At 46.2% G+C, this 18,406-nt stretch overlaps 1 protein-coding gene across 3 annotated transcripts in view; it reads left to right on the forward strand.

Moving 5' to 3' along the window:
• CFAP44 (cilia and flagella associated protein 44) overlaps positions 1–18,406 on the forward strand; it is a 1,393,686-nt gene that overhangs the window by 747,215 nt on the left and 628,065 nt on the right. For all 3 annotated transcript variants that reach the window (XM_069635797.1, XM_069635796.1, XM_069635798.1), the window contains one exon: positions 12,318–12,428. In XM_069635797.1, the coding sequence (XP_069491898.1) occupies positions 12,318–12,428 (111 nt within the window). The remainder of the gene's footprint in view (positions 1–12,317; positions 12,429–18,406) is intronic.

Here is an 18,406-nt window from a genome sequence, read left to right on the forward strand (position 1 = left end):
CTCACAATCACATCTGGAAGCCCCTAAACCTACCACACTGGGACCTCGCATTTGGATATGAAGACATCCTGAGAGTCATCAAGAATGTGCACGACTCTAGAGCGCCTGGCCCTGATGGGCTAACGAACTTTACGATTAAGCACCAGCCCGAACATTGGGCAACCTTCTGCGAATCACTGTTCAAAAGGATCATTGAGTGTCGTAAGACCCCTAGCTCATGGAAATCCGCAGTGATCATCCCAATCTTCAAAAAAGGAGACCGCAGTAACCCCAAAAATTATAGACCTATTGCACTCCTTGACGTGTTGGGAAAGGTGTATGCCACCCTTCTTCAGCAAAAACTGCTGGAGTGGTCTTATAACCACCAGCGGGTAGACCCTAGACAGACAGGTTTTGTAAAGGGTGTAGGTTGCTGCGTTAATCTCCTACTACTGAATCTTATGAAGATGGAAGCGCTTCGCTCAAATTCCAAGATCTATCTCGTGCTGGTAGACTTATCTCAGGCTTTCGATAGTATAAACAGAGAACTACTGCCAGTTGGCGGCATTTTCTCTTTGCTTCTTCAACCCATGGAGCGTCATTTCTGCTCGCACTTAGACGCATCCCTAAGTATCGGGTGTTTAACACACGCCCAATGGGTTCTTTGTCATTTGAATATCGGCTTGTTTGTTTTTGCACCTTGCAGTTTTTCAAAGACGATGATTTCGCACTTTCCCCTATTGATGTTTAGTCCATTCTCTGTTAAGTATTTTGCCACGGCAGTAAGTTTGCGTTGTAGACCTATAGGTGTTGAGTCTAGCAAGATGATATCGTCCGCGTAGACTAAATAGTCTACGTGTGTGCCGTGAATTTTGGGTGGGAACGTTCGTAAACCGTCGAAAGCGTCTTCGATGTCAGATATAAACAGGTTGAAGATGCTTGCTGCTAGGGGACAGCCTTGTTTCACACCTCTAGAAGTGTGATTTTCGAGAAGGGGCTTTTGTAGTTTATTACGGGAAGGACATGTATAGTGACAACAAGCCAGAAAGAATTTCGGATTTATGGATTATTCTTCTCTTGGAAGGGAAGAATATTGCGTGTCTCCTGATGGGCCATCACCTGACAGCCATCTCCCCCCACGTGACCCTCCTGCATAATACCACCCACCAGGGTCAGGATCGGGTAGCAGCTGCCATCCCCTGGCCACATTGGAGGAGATCATTGTTGGGAAAACAGTGATGACTCCATAGTATTCATCACACTTTACAGACTTGCAAACTTGACTTTGTCTTGCCTTTACATTGCTGTATATTTCCCGCATTCACTTTGTTATTATTCCGAAGACATTGGGTCTCAAATTCCCTTTCATTCACTTTGATTGCATTCATCTGTCCTTGATAATGTTTCTGGAGCACCCACTGTCGCAGTTTCCCTTCTCAGACTCACTGGCATTCTCCAGCTCTTCTGCAGTAAACTGGTTGCAACATTCAAAGCTCCAGCTTTCCTTTCACAGGCTTGTTGGCTTCGCTCAGCTGCTCCCACGTCCCTCGTGGCTCCGTCTTGCTGTGGAGCCCTTCTCTGTGTTCAGGCACCTTCGGTACTGCTGCTCGGCTCCTGCGGCCATCAGGGAGACTTCCCTTTTCTTCCTGTCATGACTCTGACATGGCAAACCAGCATCTGCAATCTTCCTTCCTTCACAGTCCTCCTGAGCCGGCTGGCTCCATGGTCTGCTTTGTGGCTCGGTTGTCCCTTGGTCCTCACCGAGAGGACAAAGTTTCCCCAGGCAGCGTCTCTGCTCTCCTTGGTGGTTGGGATTTTTAAATGTCCCAGCACCTGTCACAGGTTTACAAACACTAGATCGTATGATATGCTTCTTTGACTCATTGATCTTCATTACTCTGCTCAGTCTCCTCGTCGCAGTATTTCTTTGCATATGGGATTGATAGGCAGTTCTTAGTAGCTTACTCATGGAGTATTGAAAGATGTCATTAGTAGATTTGGTAGAGGTTTGAAGGAAAATCAGGCTTATGCTAGGGAAATGGGGGTATATGCTCTCACTTAATGGTTGCCTCCTCCCTTGTGGCCCTCATATAGCCACCCCCAGGGTCAGGATCGGGTAGCGGCTGCCATCCCTTGGCTACATGGGAAGATGCTACTTCTGGGAAAGGATTGACGACATCGTCAGATTCATCACAGAAGCCATTTTGGGAAATACAGGGCACTGGGCGACTCTCAAGAAATGTGTTGGAATGGGGCCAACGAAAGGAGCAGAATATAGATGGGTTGGTGGGCTAGAGGGGGCACAGTACAGCTGGTTCACGGGAGGACACCTGAATACATAAAAATTGAACATTTCGAAAAATCTGAACCAACCCCAACAACGTGACGAAAATAGAAAAAGGGTATTTGCTGTGGGTTCATCAGGGCTGCATGGACAATCAGTAGATGTCGACCAGGTTCCTATTTGACACTGGTTTGACTAGTTTGGGTGGGAAGCAAATATTGAGGATGAATAGACATTAATCCAAAGATTCCTGATCGACAGCCAACCTCTTCTTAGTTGCATCAGCATATTCCTAGCACAGTTGTCACCTTTCATCACCAAGATTCTTGAGAAAAGTATCTACCCACAGCTGCAGGTATATTTCGAAAACAGTCTCCTCCATTAATCCCAACACAAATTCTGGACAACAAGACGAGCTCAACCTACACAATGCTCGATATGGGACACTGTAAAGAATAAAGCAGACGCTGACTAATCTAGTGCACTCATCTTACTGGACAGCCTATCAGTTGCATTTGATACCATCAGTCACAATGTCTAGCTATAAAGACTAGAGGACATTGGAAAACAGGGAAATTCCCTACATTGGGTGGCTTCATTCTTGACAGAGGGAATGGAAACAACACTTGTGGCTCCTTGTAGGTCATGTCCTTGCAACCTGGCATGTGGAGTACCCCAAAGATCTAGCATCTCTCCTTCCCTCTTGAACATTTTCATTGTAACTGAATTAATTAACATTGTAACATTTAATTTCAACTGTAGGGAGCTAGGGTACCATGCTTAAAGTGAGAGAATGAGCGCCCCATGAGGCCCTAGGTGGTGGGCAACCAACGACTGTGAAAAGTTTCCCTGTCATGAAAGTGGAGAGGAAAGATCTGAATCTGGGGGAGACCGTGGCGAGCAGACAGAAATGATGTACCATGATGGGAATATAATGAGGAAGGATGGTCCAGGGCAGAGATCAGGAACTAGCTATGAGTGTATAAGCTGGCAGGTAAAGCTCTAGCATCGGTTTGTACGTAACTGCTGTTCAGCCAAACCTGATCAACTTGTAAAACACGTAATTGTTGCTAGGTACATGAACTATAACCCATTAATTGTGCATGGTGATTGCATGGTTTTACTGCAAATGTTAAAGTTTAAAAGAAAATTCACTCCTAGGGGGGCCGATCAAATTGATGAAACACCCTCCACTAATGCCGCCCAAGCGCACCCTGATACCTTCTCGTACTCTCCCGTTCCCAACTCCATCACTTATTCACCTCTGCAGTGAATTGTGGTATGCCCTTTGTCACCTGAGAAGTCCATGTTTGGCATCTCTTGGGTACTCTGCCCAGCCATGTTTGAAGTAAGAAAGGAAACATGTCTTGGGTTGGCGTGTTAAAAATGTAAACATGATTTGTCCTACTTCTAGTGTGAGCTTGCCTATCCATGCCGGGAGAAGACATTTGTTTTTGTTTACTGTGAGAATTGCATTCATGCTGGAAATAGAAGAAACATTTGTTCCCAGCATGCAGGGTGGTGTCAGTTTCATGGAAACATGCCATGCTGTTTTAGGGCCCAGCAGGTGACGCCTGCTTGCTTGAACATTTCAAACCTTTTCAGCTGATTTGTTTTCTACAGTTGCTTCTATTTCTTTTCAACTTCAGTTTTTGGCACAAGTGGGGAAACACTATGAAGACCAGGGTTCCCTAAACATTGTAATACCTTACATTCTGGCCAGGCCTGGTTACCTCAAGAGGGCATCAGCCCCTATCTGGACCAAGACGTTCATTGTTGTCTTATAAAGTCTTTGGGCTGAAGATGTTTGGAAACCTATCTTGCATTGATCATCTTACATTGATAGCTCTCTTGATATGGACGAGGCCTTCCAAGCAACTTTGTTACAATCCAATCCAGCTGCATTTCTCACACAAGGTGATTGCAGTCGTGTCTTCTGTATGTAATATTTAGGAATCCCATTAGACTGTAATGTAGCTTTTGTAGACTAACAAAGGTTTTCAATGTGCAAATAACTTTGTCCAGGTAGACCTTTCGCCACCCATTAACTGGCCCCACCACAGCTCCTCCTCTCTGGTGTGAGAAGCCGATAAATGTGGTAGCAAGTACTTTTCACCAATTGCCTTTGTGCCTGGACAGTTGTAACAAATGTCGTATAGTTTCGACCTCATCTGCGTTTGTGCAGAAACGAAATTTGTGTGAGTTGATCTGCCCTCTAATTGCCAAGATCTCCTGAGTTAAAAGGTTTAGGTGAGCTCTCAAGAACAAATTTCTAGCCGGTTTGCTGGGAAATTTGCTCAGATAGTTTGGAACCATGTTTAATTTACTCAGGTGAGGCGGAAGATGGCTAGTTGATTTAGACTTGGCTGCGCCATCCAGAGTCTTAATCCAATCAAGTTCACCCATTTTCTTTCTTTATTTTCTTTGGGTTTCGAATGAGCTTGTCATCCGATGAGTGAATTTCCAACAGTTTCATTTTACACAATGTTTCCCAGGATTTTAACACGCTACAACGCATGCCCAGTGTTTCTGAGCGAATTATGTCTAGTAGATGTGAACGTTCCGGGATCAGCGTTTTCCTGTAGAACATCATGTTTTTTATCTCCGTTGTGCCTCCTAGGGAAAGTAGGCCTAGCTCTCTTCTGATTAATAGCATAGATGTTGATTTCGGCAAGCCCAAGACAGTTAGTCAAAAGTAGCCTTCTAACTTAGGCCAAAGTTGCACAGGTGTATGAGGAAGTGCCTCTGCGGCGTAGGTGAGAGAAGGAACCACTTTTGCACGATAAAATCTTATCATCGGCATCAAGGAGAAGCGGCCAAAGTTCTTGTCTAACGCACAGGCTTTAGCAGTGATTATTTTTTGCTTTTTCCACAAGAGTGCATTGCAAGGTTGCGTTGACACTTGAGCAGTCTATGGTGACTCCCAAGTATTTGAAGTGATGTACCTTTTCAAGGGCAACCCCCTCAAGATACCAGCTCAGTTTTTCCTTTGGATGTTTTACTTTTTCCATGACTACTATCTTTGTTTTTGACACATTGATTTGGAGATCATTGGCATGAGTGTAAGAGGCCAGGTTGTCTAGTTGGTGTTGTGGGCCTATCGGGGTCAAGTCCATTAAAATCAGATCATCCGCATATAGCAACTGTGTTATTTTCTGCTCACCCATAGACAGAGGGAAGGAACGAATGGTCGGTTCAGAATCCTTGAAGTCGCCAATGTATGCGATGAAAAGGGCCGGGGGTAGTGGGTAGCCCTGCTTAACACCTCTTCCAGCTGGAATTTCATTGGATAATAAGCCAGCTTGGTTCAGTCTCACACGCAGCCTGGTATTTTGGTGAAGAGCGCAGATAGGCTGGACTATTTCTTTAGGGCAATTCCAATGACACAGCTTTTCCCAAAGGGTGGCTCTATTGACCTGGTCAAAAAACTTGAGCCAGGTCAATGAAGGCCACGAAGACACGAGGCCCCCCGCCAATGACTTTGCTCTTCAATGCACTCAGGTACATGATATTTGTCGCCGTTCCGTTATTTTTGGTAAATCCCGTTTGATACGGGTCAGCACACGGAACGTTGCTTACCCATCGCTGAAAATGTTGAAGCAGAAGAGCTCCAAAGACCTTGCCAATTGTGTCCAACAATGCTAAAGAACGATAGTTCCTGGGCTCCTCTTTGCACCCCTTTTTAAATATGGGTACCACGGTCCAAGAAGAAGGAATTGACCTGGAATTCATGCATCGTTTGAAGATTGCGCTGATCAGCATTGAACATTCCTTTGTGGGTTTTTTTTAGATCCAGATTAGTGATTCCATCCGGGCCGGGGCCTCTAGACGGTTTGAGTCTGCGAAGGACCCTCGTTATCTCCCCTTCATTGCTCAGGTCTACCCAAGGCTCCAGTTGAATGTTTTCCCCAATGGTGTTAGGCACCAAAGGTGCCTGGAAGAGTTTCTTGAAAAAGTTAGTCCAAACTTCCTCACCGATGGTGTTTAGTGGAGTCTCCTCCTAGGGAGTGGGCGTAGATCTCAGAAGAGACCAAAATTCTCGCGGATGATGACCACACACCAGCTTCAGCATGCATTCTGCGTCCTGTTGATATAGGTTTATTCGATGATGCCTGATCCAGGATTTATAGATTGTCTGGGCAGTGCCGAAGCGTTCTTGGTTTTCTAAGGAGGGATATGCCCGCAATAACCTTTTCATTTTCCTCAGTTGTCGTTGTTTCTCCACCAGTTCCCCGCAATATGCGTGGGTGTAGGATTGATTACTGCATCTGGGCTTGTTATTAAACGAAGTATATGGAACCAGAAGTGGTTGGTAGTCTGGCGGTAGCTGGATGTTCTTTTGGCGACTTTCATCTCCATCTATCTATCTATTGACCTTTAACTGTTGCTCCCGCGAACTGAGTCTGCAAAGCAACCAGCAGGCTTTTAGAAACTGTGCGGTAAAGTCAATATCAGGACTCTGACAACGATGTATAGTTTAAAGGTTTTATGTTTGTCAGGTTCAAAGTCTAGAAGTTCAAGCCCTATTCTATAAAAGAAAGTCAAAAGGGGGCTAACCCAATCCCTTTCCCTATTTCCCAAAACAAAACAACTGGAAGGGATATCTATGGGCTTCGGTTGCCCAACCCTGTTTATTTAAGTGAAGGCCTTTGACCATAGTTCAAGTTTAAGAAAGACAGTTCTTGGTATGTTGGAAGACTCTCCCGGCCTCTTGGCCTCTTCCCACTCTGGGCTTCTTTCATACTTTTTACCTCCCCACTCTAGGGTTCTCTGTCTCACTCCACTCCGGGGTTCTTCTCATTCTCACTCTCCTCCTCTTGAGTATTCTTCATTTTCCCCGCTCGGGTTCTTTTCCCTCTTTCTCCCCACTCTGAGGTTCTCCCAGTTTCTCTCTACTCTGGGGATTTTACTCTTCTTCCTCCCCCTCTCTGTTGCTCTCTCGGTCTCCTCCCGCTCTGGGGTTCAGTCTTGACCCTCTGGCGTTCATCTCCTTCTACTCCCCTCCTCTGGGATGGTCTTTCTCTTTTCCCATTCTGGGCTTTTTCCTCTCTTCCTCTCAGGTTTGCCAGCTACCCCTCTCCACTTGAGTCATCGTATCAGCCTGCGAGACCATTACGCTCTAGTAATAGCCACCTCCTGATCATTCCTCATTCTACCTATGTATCTCGAGGTGACAGAAGATTTGCTGTCTTCGGGCCCAGGCTGTGGAATTCGCTGCCGCTACAACTTAGGACCATGAGTTCTCTCTTACAATTTCGCCGAGCACTGAAAGCCTTCCTCTTTAGGTAGATGACCCCCCGTTGCTTGGGGATTCTAAATGTCATCGTACTATCTGCCTAGTCTATGTCATCTGCGCTAATATATGATTAAGTTTGTTATGCGCGCTATAACTGCAAAAATCAAATCAAAATTAAGTCACTGTGTGCTTAACTGCTACGAGTGGTGCTCCTCGGGAGGGCCCCTGAGTCTTGCTGGTTCGCCTATCATCAGAAAGCTGTGTACACATCTGTTCTGCCAGGCATCGATTCAGTCCCCTAGGGTTCATCCTGGCCATTCAGTCAGTGCAGGGTCACTTATGCAGATTTTCGACTGGACTCTGCGTCAGCCTTTGGAGACTCTTCTCTCTCATAGCTAATCTGTGCAGATGCATCGTTGCTGCTGGGCTTCACGTCAGCCTCCTCGTTCTCGCAGCTCTGCCGAGGCAGAGTCGCTTATGCGACTTTTCCGCTGGGCTATGCGGCAGCCTTCTGATTCTCATTACTCTCATCCTTGCTGTTCAGTCGGTGCGGAGCCGCTTACACGACTTTTCCCATGGGCTCCACTTCGTGCTTCTGAGGTTCTTCTCCCTCATTCTCACAGTTTGGTCTGTGCGGAGTCGTTTACACGATTTTTCATCTGGGCTCTGTGTCGCCCTCCCGAGGTTCTTCTCCCTCATTCTCGCAGCTTCTCAGGGCTGCTCCGGTCAGCCATTATCTGCACCTCACTGCCTTCTTCTGGTGTGCATTGCGGTTCTGCCTGCTGACACTGGCATCCTCTGGCACACTTAAACTCTGCAGGGTCTGCTGAGAGTCTTCAGTGATTGGGTGTCTCAGGAATGCTCCTCCAAAGGGCTTGTTCACTCCTCCCTCCTTATTCTTCACTGGAGATAGGACATACCCAGGGTCAGAAGTCAAGTCATCCATTAGTAAAGTGTGTATATGGTTACCTAACCTCTACTTACCCTACAAAGTTGTTAGTAAGAGGTGAAGGAATGGTGACTTATACCCCTATCAGGTTATCTGTTCCCTAAAGGGGTTTCACCTCCAGAGGGATCCTGCTTACCCTGTTCTCTAGGGCGTGTTAAATGTAGCAGGCTCACCATCCTAAGGCCAAAGGGGGTTGCTCCACCTTGAGGAGAGGTGATGATCTCCCTCGATTCGTCACCAGTGCCTTAAACATCTCTCTTCCTCCAGCCCCAGCTACTTTCATAGCATCCCCTGGCTTCTGCCACTGTTGAATTGACCATCTTGCGATGGGTTTATCTGGTCAAGTATGTAGTGTAAATGTGTGTTCACTCATTGCAGTCACCCTCACATTGTGTGCTCCATGCTGTTGTGATGGTTGACCTCCCAGTACACAGTTAATTCCAATTTATCCTTGTGTAAAATGACATATTAGCAGTAACTGTACAGTCACATTATTGAGATGATGTAGAAACTAAACAGGAATTATGTGATGTTTTATCAGCATATCTTCATTGTGCAGTTCTATTAAAGTTCTGCTGTTATCACAATTTCATGTGTACCCCATATTGTTGTATGAATTCAACTTTGACTCAAGGTTCCAATACTATGTGTGGATGGATTCAAAGCTGGTCACCACTGCAGCTTATAGGCTAGTCATTACCCTCAATGTTTGTCAACACTTCTACATTCCACTTTCTGTCAGCTCTTAAGTCTGCTGTAAATACTGTACTCAACTTTGGCCAGTCATTCACTGTCACCCCATGGGCATGACGTTGAAAAGTGCTTGGTTGATTGTGTTGCTTCAGTCTGATTCGACAATGAGCACTTCATTATTGAATGCCAACTGGCACGGTCAAGCAACACTGTCATATGGCAGGCGAACAACAGGTGCACAACAGGGACCGCAAGGTTCTAAATCAGACTTGAAACTATGGTTGCACAAGGAGTTACTGAAATGACCACACATGTTTCAAAAGACGATAGGATATACTTGCATGCCTTGATAGAGCACAGTGTGCGAAACATGATGTGTCAGCAGTGAAATGCTTTTGTTTTTACTGTGATTGGAATATAAAAAAACAAGAGTTATAGAGCAATCTGAATTGCAAGCAATATAAAGAAAAGACTGTCAGTGTAAAAGTGATGAAGCACAGCGTTATTAAGATCCTCTGATAAATCTTTTGGAATGCCTAAAACTAGTCAGGCTTACTCATTTTAAGTAGCCCCTTGATCTCACTCCTTCTATGGCTTTTCCATTTCATTTCTCAGGTTCACAACCTTTTCCCTTGCTGCGTGGGCCTTTAAGTCTATGCTTTTTCTTGACAATCAGAGGTACACTGCAAACCTTTTCCCTGCATACACGCTGTTCTCCTGTAAACCATTAGCATTTTCTTGTGTAGCCCACTATGGGCCTTGCCCCTATCTGGCTGGCTGGAGCTCTAGCCATTTCTTTTAGTATTCCTTTGTAATTATTCTTTTATACTGTGCTGGTTGCCACCATAGTGCTCTTCCAAACCCGAAGATTGTCTGCAAATTGTTGAATTGTGCCCTTATGGTTTACAGACTAGACTGTTGGACAACCCTGGACTAGAGTCTGAAGAAGAGAGTAGTGGGGTCAGACAAGATGGGAGCAGGTTAGGAGGGATGGGGAGGGAAAATGCTATTGGGGAAAGAGAAACTGAACATTAATTATTGATGAGACATGATTGTGTGTTAAAGGTGCTTATCCAGTGCCAGACAGGGGGGCGCACCTACCAACTGTGAGAGTAAAGAAGGGGGACAGTGGGGGCAGCTACAACACAGGTACTCTAAGCCACAAACGCCCCGTACAAAGGGCTTCACCAGGAACGGTAGGGGGGTAATGATTTGGGTGTACACACAGTCCAGAATACTGGCTTATGATTAGTTAAAGCAGGAGGAAGGACAACAATAGTGCCATCATAAACACAGGTAGTGGAAAATACCTCGGGCAGACTGGACCTGAGAAACCTCAATCTGAAACACGTGACCAATTCAACAGGGATCTGCAAACTGGCGTGGGGCTTAAGCTACGATCACTAGAAAAACAACATAACTAGAACAAGGTGATGTAATTACAGGTTGGTCCGCTAAACTAGCCGCCCTACATGGCAGCAGAGAAGGTGACTCTGTACCAGTGTGCTAGTCACATCACCGCCGATGCGCATCGGCAGGTGGCTGTGAGAAGGGAATATTGGATGGAGTGGTGTTTCTGGGAGGACCAACCAGACAGTAAGTTCTTGAGATTTGAGGAGGTGGCCAGTCTTCAAATTATCTACTATAGAGTTCGCAAAGGTCATTACCCAACATGCATTGTGTGAATGTTCCCTTTCCCACCAGTTGCAGGGTGTCTCGTGTTCCGTTCTCATTGGTGCTGACCAATGGCAGTGTATTAAAGTTCTGACGGTCAGCACAAATGTTACTTCACTAATAACAAGTTGTTCCGGGGTGGGGTGTGAATACATGTGGTACCACATGGGGAGGCATTGTAATGGAAAACTGTTAAACTGTTTGTTCCTTTTACGCTTCACTGATCAACGTAAACTTTGAGAAGGTGATGTCTAACCAATAGAATCCCTGGGAAACATTGAAAAAGTGAACTCAACTTTTTTTAATGGATTTCCAACCATTGTATTTCTTGGTATAAAACTACTGTTCGTATTACATTCAGATATCAGCCTTTTGATCATTGCCTATCCACTGTTTTGTTTGATTTGTGCCCACCCGGCTGTAATAAACAGCATTGTTCTTGCCCGGTGTTAGCTCTATTTTTTGAGTATGTGGTTTATTATCATGATCTAATTGTTGGACCCCTGACTACAATTGGATAGGCAGAAAGATTGGGTACTGCTTGTTTATTCTTGGCTACGTGTAGACTCAAATTTGGCAGCTGGAGTAATATGCAGTGCAGATGTGTAAGCCAATACAACGGTGTAGAATGCTAGAGGGGCTGGCAGAATATTGGTACTGAAATAGCTGGTAGGTGTGTCATGGGCTCCAAATGTGGAAAGAGCCCTTCCTCTATCATTGCTTAGCTTGCGTATTATGGTAATAAATCATTAATGCTCTGGCCTAATGTTCCAGATGCCTTGAGATATTTGCACGACAACCCCAGTTCATAGGAGCTATTCAATTGCATACCCTGTTCTCCTGACAGCTGTGACCGTAGTCCACTTTTGTCCGCTACCTTTGGGCACCCACTCTGGTGATTAAGGTATGTCACGTGGTTTGGGAAAGATCTGACTTTCACATGTTGGCAGTGTTACATTTTTACTCTAAGACTCGTGCAACTGCTATAAGCTAGGATAGACATTTCTAAGATTTTGTGATCTCTCGAATGTAAGCGAAACCAGTGCTGCTTCTCCCACCAGGTTAGGTTTAAACTGCAGGCGCAACCATTCTTGATTAATCATATGAACAACCTGCAAACACAAACCTCATAATTTACAATTGCTAAACTGCAGGGCTATTTACACTTTATTAAAAATGAAAGAAGAGAACATTCCTTTCCATCTGAAGGTGTAATCCATATTCAAATGGGAAATATTGAATAGAAAGGTTGAATGTTCTGGCGAAATGATCAGCGATAAAAAGTTGAATCACCAAACTTTGACCAAAACGTCAGTGATTGAGACAAGTGCGCAGGCTTAGCATGAGGCCTGGATCACCTGTGCAGTGGATTCCGTTGCGAAGGGCCTCTCTTTATGGGCATTCTAAGTGCTTGACAGAGGCAATACCTGTTACATCTTTGTTCAAGTGCAGCCACTTAACGTCATTAATGATTTCCATAACATTCTCTTCTCTGTTTTCAGAGTGAAGATAAGACCGTCTTTTTCTTCACCACCGGTGACAAGTATGAGCCGATAGGATTCATCAATGTGCCGGGACCAGTACGGCAGCTCCAATGGTCACCGGCTTCTCATGTGAGTATTGGGGCTTCTTTGATTCGACGTATTGAGCAGAGATTATCTTGCAATTGGTTTGTTATGCTTGATCTTTTTTTAGGGTTTATCAACTTAAGCCCTCTTCATGTTTGAATAACTGTATTGATGTGTCGAGGACCAGCAGTGCAAGAGGCCATAGTGAATCTTTGGCTCCCATAAAGTGATTACATTTTTTATCCCATGCGCTTACACAGTCCTGCCCTCAAACAATTTGTATTCCTCACACGCTCACAGGCTACATTTTGCATTTAAATTTCTTTTGCACGTAAACACAAAATGACAGTTGAAAAGATAGTTAGGGGAGTGGCTAAAAGCAACTTGGGTGACTAAGTTTCAATCTGTGCGCAACCCTCACAATTCTTAGTTGCAGAAATAATAGAAAGTCCATAAATTGGTAATGAAAACAATCTTCTGATTTAATGTTAGTCTGCTGAGCCGACACGTGTTTCAAGCCTTATGCTCTTCCTCAGGGCTTTTAACAAATTAAACAATGTTCACATTACTCTGGTATTGAGGTTTGATTTCAAGAAGGTTATTGCTATTCCAAGTGCTCTATAATCTCCTGCTTAATATCTGTCTTCCTTGAGTTCATTTAATTCTGCATGCTTATAAGCATGGAATCATTTTCATCATCATGGAGCGCTTGATCGCGCCCCGACCGTCACTGCTGCTCCTGCAATCGGGAGCTGCCGGTCCTGCACAGAACTCCGCCCCCTTCTGTGGAGTGGCTATATCACATGATGTCAGTGCATATTTCTTTTCCAGAGGTACACCACAATCAGAATGAGAAAGCCAGCAGCTAGTACCCCAGGATCCCTGGTGATCAGTGCTGCCAATAGAAATGTGGTTTTTTCCTGCTTTGTATTTGTAAACTGCTCACAGGCTTTACCTATTTGGATAGGTTTGGGTTTAAGTGCTCAGTGTATTCTTGGTGCTTTTCAGAGTATTTCAAGTGAGTATTTCTAGCTGTCGATTGTTCCTTTCACCTGGCGCTCTGGCGGTCCAGCGCTCCGGGCACTACGCTGCTAGTCTCTGGCTGGCCACTGACTTCAAAGTATGTTCAAGTCGCCATTTGCAATTCTCTTTAACTGTTGGAATGATTGGACACTTAGCATTCCATTCCAGCATTTTTGTTATAGTGCTGGCCCTAAAAGCAATTTTATTTAAAGGTTGCCAAGGCTAGTTTGATTTTGGGTACCCATGGAATTACAGGACACCATTGTGTATAAGCATCATAATTAATTTTTTTTCCCACCCAAAACTTTTATTTAACATACTGTAGGAAAAGGCGTATGCATTTATACTTAACTCACATTTCAATAAAATCACATGACAAATATCACATTTCAAGAACGCAACACGACAGATGGTACAGGGAAACATATATCCTGCACAACAGGAGTCGTCCACCCAGTCCCATCCGTTAGCGCCAGTGACCAACCCTGCAAACCGAGAGCTGCTTTCCCAGCTAGCCTCATTACAACAGGGCAAGGTGCCTCATCAGTGTGGGTTTACCCACCTTCGCTGGGCAGTTTTCTGCAAAGTCAATGAAGTGCTTCCATACCGCCAAATATGTATTATATCTCCCCTCACAGACTGCTGTATTTGTGTCCGCCATCCAAATGTCCCAAAGTTTTACCCACCGCATCTGGACCAGAGGGCCCCCCATATTTTTCCAATTGCGAGCGATAGTCAGTTTAGCTGCCAGGAGGAAGTGCCCAATCAAGGTAGACATTAAAACATCCCACCACCTGTGTCACCACGTAACAGCACGCAGGGATCCATGGGAAGAGACAAGCCAGTGACTTCCTTAATTCTGGAAATCACCTCCTACCAGAAGAGACCCACCTTCACACACACATCCACCCCATATGGAAGTGAGGACCCACTGCGTTGTATCTTCGCCAGTTATTTTCTGAGTAGTCAGCAGAGATATGGTTGAACTGCTCCAGTGTGAGGTACCATCTATTATAAAAAGTATAAGCACACTTCCTATAAGTGACACATCAGGAGGATGTATGCATTCTCCTCCATATCCGCAACCACGCTTCATCCTTGAATGGACCACCTCGATCCTCCTCCCACTTACTCATGTATGGCAAGCGCACCACTGGGTCCCCCGTATCCAATAGCCTATATAGTTGTGAGACCCTGCCCAGGCAAACCCCCCAGTGAACAACCAGTTTGGGAGCATTTAGTGGCCTGATGGCCTCAGACTTTGTGGGACGGTGAGAAGCCCAGTGTCTTAACTGCGCATATCGGAATCGCGGAGGTACTGGTAAGGCAAAGGTTTCTTTACATTTTTGGAAGGTTAGTAGGTACCCCCCCTTGTACAATTGCTGCAGAGATTCCAGCCCACCAGCTATCCATGCAGCAAAATCCTTACCATCTCACCCTGGTTGAAAACCCAGATTATTCCAGATAGGTATAAGTGGACCCAACCCTCGAGTTGTACCCCACCCGTGAAGAGTCCCATATAGTACATTGTATTTCTAGTGGCGGTTAGGAGCGCAAATCCGTGGGCCGACACCAGAGATCTCTGCTCCACATATGGAGGGGTGACTCCGCCTCACCGCTGATTGATCCATGCCGGTTGCATAGTGGGGTCACCCCAGGCGGCCATGTGTGAAACCTGCGCAGCTAAGATGTAGCGAAACACATTAGGGCCACGTACTCCTCCCATCCTTGTATGTCTCAATAACACCCATCTAGAAATTCTTGCCTGTTTATTCCCCCATATCAATCTGAGGATCTTCCTTTGCAATGTGCGAAACTCTGCATCAGGGATCCTGACAGTTGGCGCTAAGCAAACATATAATAAGCGAGGAATAAGGTTCATCTTTACCGCTGCTATCCTCCGAAACCAGGATATTTCCTGCTCACCCCATCTATTTAAATCATCCGACATCGCCTGGAACAGTGGCGGGAAGTTTCAGCGACACACTTTGCTGACCCTATTGGGGATACGCACCCCTAGGTAAGGGATAGATTCCCCAGACCACTGTATTGGAGCCAGAGCTTCGATTGAGGGCCTGTCCTGGGGACCCAAGGAAATATTCAACCAATGCGACTTGTCAAAGTTCATTTTGAAGCATGAGACCCAACCAAAGTCTGCCAGCTCATCTAATGGCCGAACCAAGGAGGTGCGTGTGTTTCGGAGAGTGAGCAGAATGCTATCAGCGTAAAGGGAGACCTTTATAGCTTACCACCAACACCAGTTCAATCCCCCCTATGCCTGCATTAGCTCTGATATGACAGGCCAGAGGTTCCCTGCTCAATTCAAATATCAGCAGGGACAATGGGAATCCCTGCCTAGTGCTCCATGTAATCGGCAGCCTGGCCCACATTTGCCCATTAACGCGGAGGGACGTTGATTGGTTCCTATAGATTGCCATAACCCATTTGATAAAACCAGGGACAATCCCAAATTGTTCTAAGACCCCCGGAGGTAACCCCAGCTCACCCTGTCGAAAGCCTCATGTGCGTCTAATGCACTGATTGTCATTTCAGTCCCCGATCGCTACCCTATCTCAAGCAGCTCAAGGACCCGCCTCACGTTTTCATGGGTGCTGTGACCTGCAATGAACCCTGTTGATCTCCAGGTATAATTGTGGGCAGAAACTCCATCATGTGGTGGGCCATGATTTTGGGGAAAAGCTTCAAGTCTATGTTCGGGTGAGGTGATGGGCTGATAAGAGTCACACAGTGTCGGGTCCCTCCCTGGTTTTGGCATCAGCACAGTCATGAAGGTACCCATAGTGTGGGAGCTGTGAACCCATTGCGGCCCTGGGCCTTGTTCTTCAAAGTTTAAATGGCCCATTACACCTCTCCCAACAGGATCGGGGCCTCCAAAGTCTCACTTTCCTCTGCTGTTAGCTTTGACAGGTCCACCTGGACTGCGGGCTGATCTACACCCTGAAACACTTCCCCAAAATGATCCTCAAATATCCTCTGCTTTTCCTTGTCCACTCGCTGCAGTTCCCGCTGTCTGTCCCGCAGGGCCAACACTGCATTCCGGTTCTGAATCTTCTTCAGTCTAGCTACCAGGAGACGATTGGCCCGGATCGCTGTCATGATGCCTACCCCCAGGGAACCAGAAAAGGTCCAGCAACCCCGGAAGCAGGCATCAAGTTATTTTGAACAAGCCCAAAAACCCCTGCTAGGGGCTGTTTGAGTGCGGTCCTGGCGCCTATGGCACCAGGCTCATATGGAGAGTCAGCCCTGGCGCCCGCAAGCTTACCTGATGCAGACCATGCTGCAAGAGCTCCAAGCCAAATGAGGCTTGGAAGGGACAATTTTACCTAGGGACTATTTTTTACTCTGGTGGGGCTGGGGAGGAATACTTACCTGGGACTACTTTGGAGGCTATTTAAACAACGCCCGAAGAGCAGCACACGCTTCGCGTTATTCTGCATCCAGCAGCGTAACGCACACCGTGTCTGCAAGCCTGCATCCAGTCTTCTGCCACGCCCGCCTCGAGTCTGCAGCTCCTAGAAAAAGGGAGGAACAGAAGGAGAAAAGGTTAGAACAAGAGCAATACCTTCGATCCTTAACTGAATTCCGGATCCACTGCGCCTTCGAGCTGGAAGAAAGAAGTATTTTTACGCGCGCCACCTCGCCTGCTGCAGCGCTGCGCTGAACTCACCGGCCTTCGCAGCATCCTCACGATCCACCGCATCCTTCTACACGTTCCCGTCGCACTCCGGCACCTAAGGGGAACACAAGAACAGCAAAGGTGAGCCAAGGGAATAAACAGAGGCAATAGTAACTACACCCATAGACTTACCTGATTTACCGCCGGGGGTACTATTCCTCTTCACGGGTCGGCGCAGTCTCCATTGCATCCTCGCCGTACCCCGGCCCCTAAGAGGAACAAAAGTACAACAAGGTGAGACAAAGGGACAAACAAGGGGAATTCTTCTCACCACAATAGACTTACCTAATTTTACCACCGGAGGCATTATTCCCCGAACTTCATATTTTCTCTCCACACCTGAATAAGGGAGCAAGCAACAGGTTACATTCTGGCCTTATTTTATTGAACTGTGTTGGATAAGGCAAATCCTTACCTGGACTTCGTCAGCTACCACAAGGAACTCTTCGCTGGGGTCAAGCTGCAAACTGCAAGGAATCAGACAAGAGTGAAAGTCAGACATGTGAACTCTTACGAACTACATACTTTTCGGAGTCAATATTGTTCTGGAACTCACCAATTCCTTCGAGCCAGTGAAGCAACTGGTTATCAACCCGCCCCTGCGCTCAATGCAGGATGGAGAGCTCATCTTTTCAAACCATCAGGTGAGACTATAAGAGGGGACATCAAAGGTGATCTGAGGGAGAACAGTGGGGGTGGGGGAATTTATGCTCAACTCCACGGGTGGTTAATTCCCTTTCTCCATTTGCAGAAGAATATTCCTACGGGCCAAGCAAACGAAGCTAGGTGGGCCAGTCCAGTCCGTCATCTCGGCCCTACGCGTCATATTGGTGGAGACCGCAGCTGTCCAGTTCAGATTGACGCCTCTGTGGAAGCCAGGTGAGCGTAACAGAACGCAAAGCCTACACACAAATTCCCACCCGGGCGTTATGGATACCTCAGAGACTGACCAATTGGCCCAATTACTAGGGGAACTAAGGGCTAAAGTGCATTCCGCCCGTCAAGAAACCAATGCTCTTAGGAGAGAACTGATTTTGTCAAAGGAGCGAACTGATGACCTTGCTAGGCAACTATTGCAAAGCCAGGCTGGACAAGCACCCCTACCTGGTTCCGGGGGAAATCCAGCTCCTGTGTTATCGAGTAACCCAGTGCAAATAAACCTACCAGGAAATATTCCATTATCTCCACCTGAAGGCTTTGCCGGAGATCCCAAAAGGTTCGCCGTGTTTATGAACCAATGCCGCTTGCACTTTTTATGCAGACCTGGAGCCTTCCCAAACGATCAAGCCAAGGTAGCCTTTGT

The sequence above is a fragment of the Ambystoma mexicanum genome, chromosome 7p (assembly GCF_040938575.1).
Source record: "Ambystoma mexicanum isolate Mex_15411 chromosome 7p, UKY_AmexF1_1, whole genome shotgun sequence".
NCBI lineage: Eukaryota > Metazoa > Chordata > Amphibia > Caudata > Ambystomatidae > Ambystoma > Ambystoma mexicanum.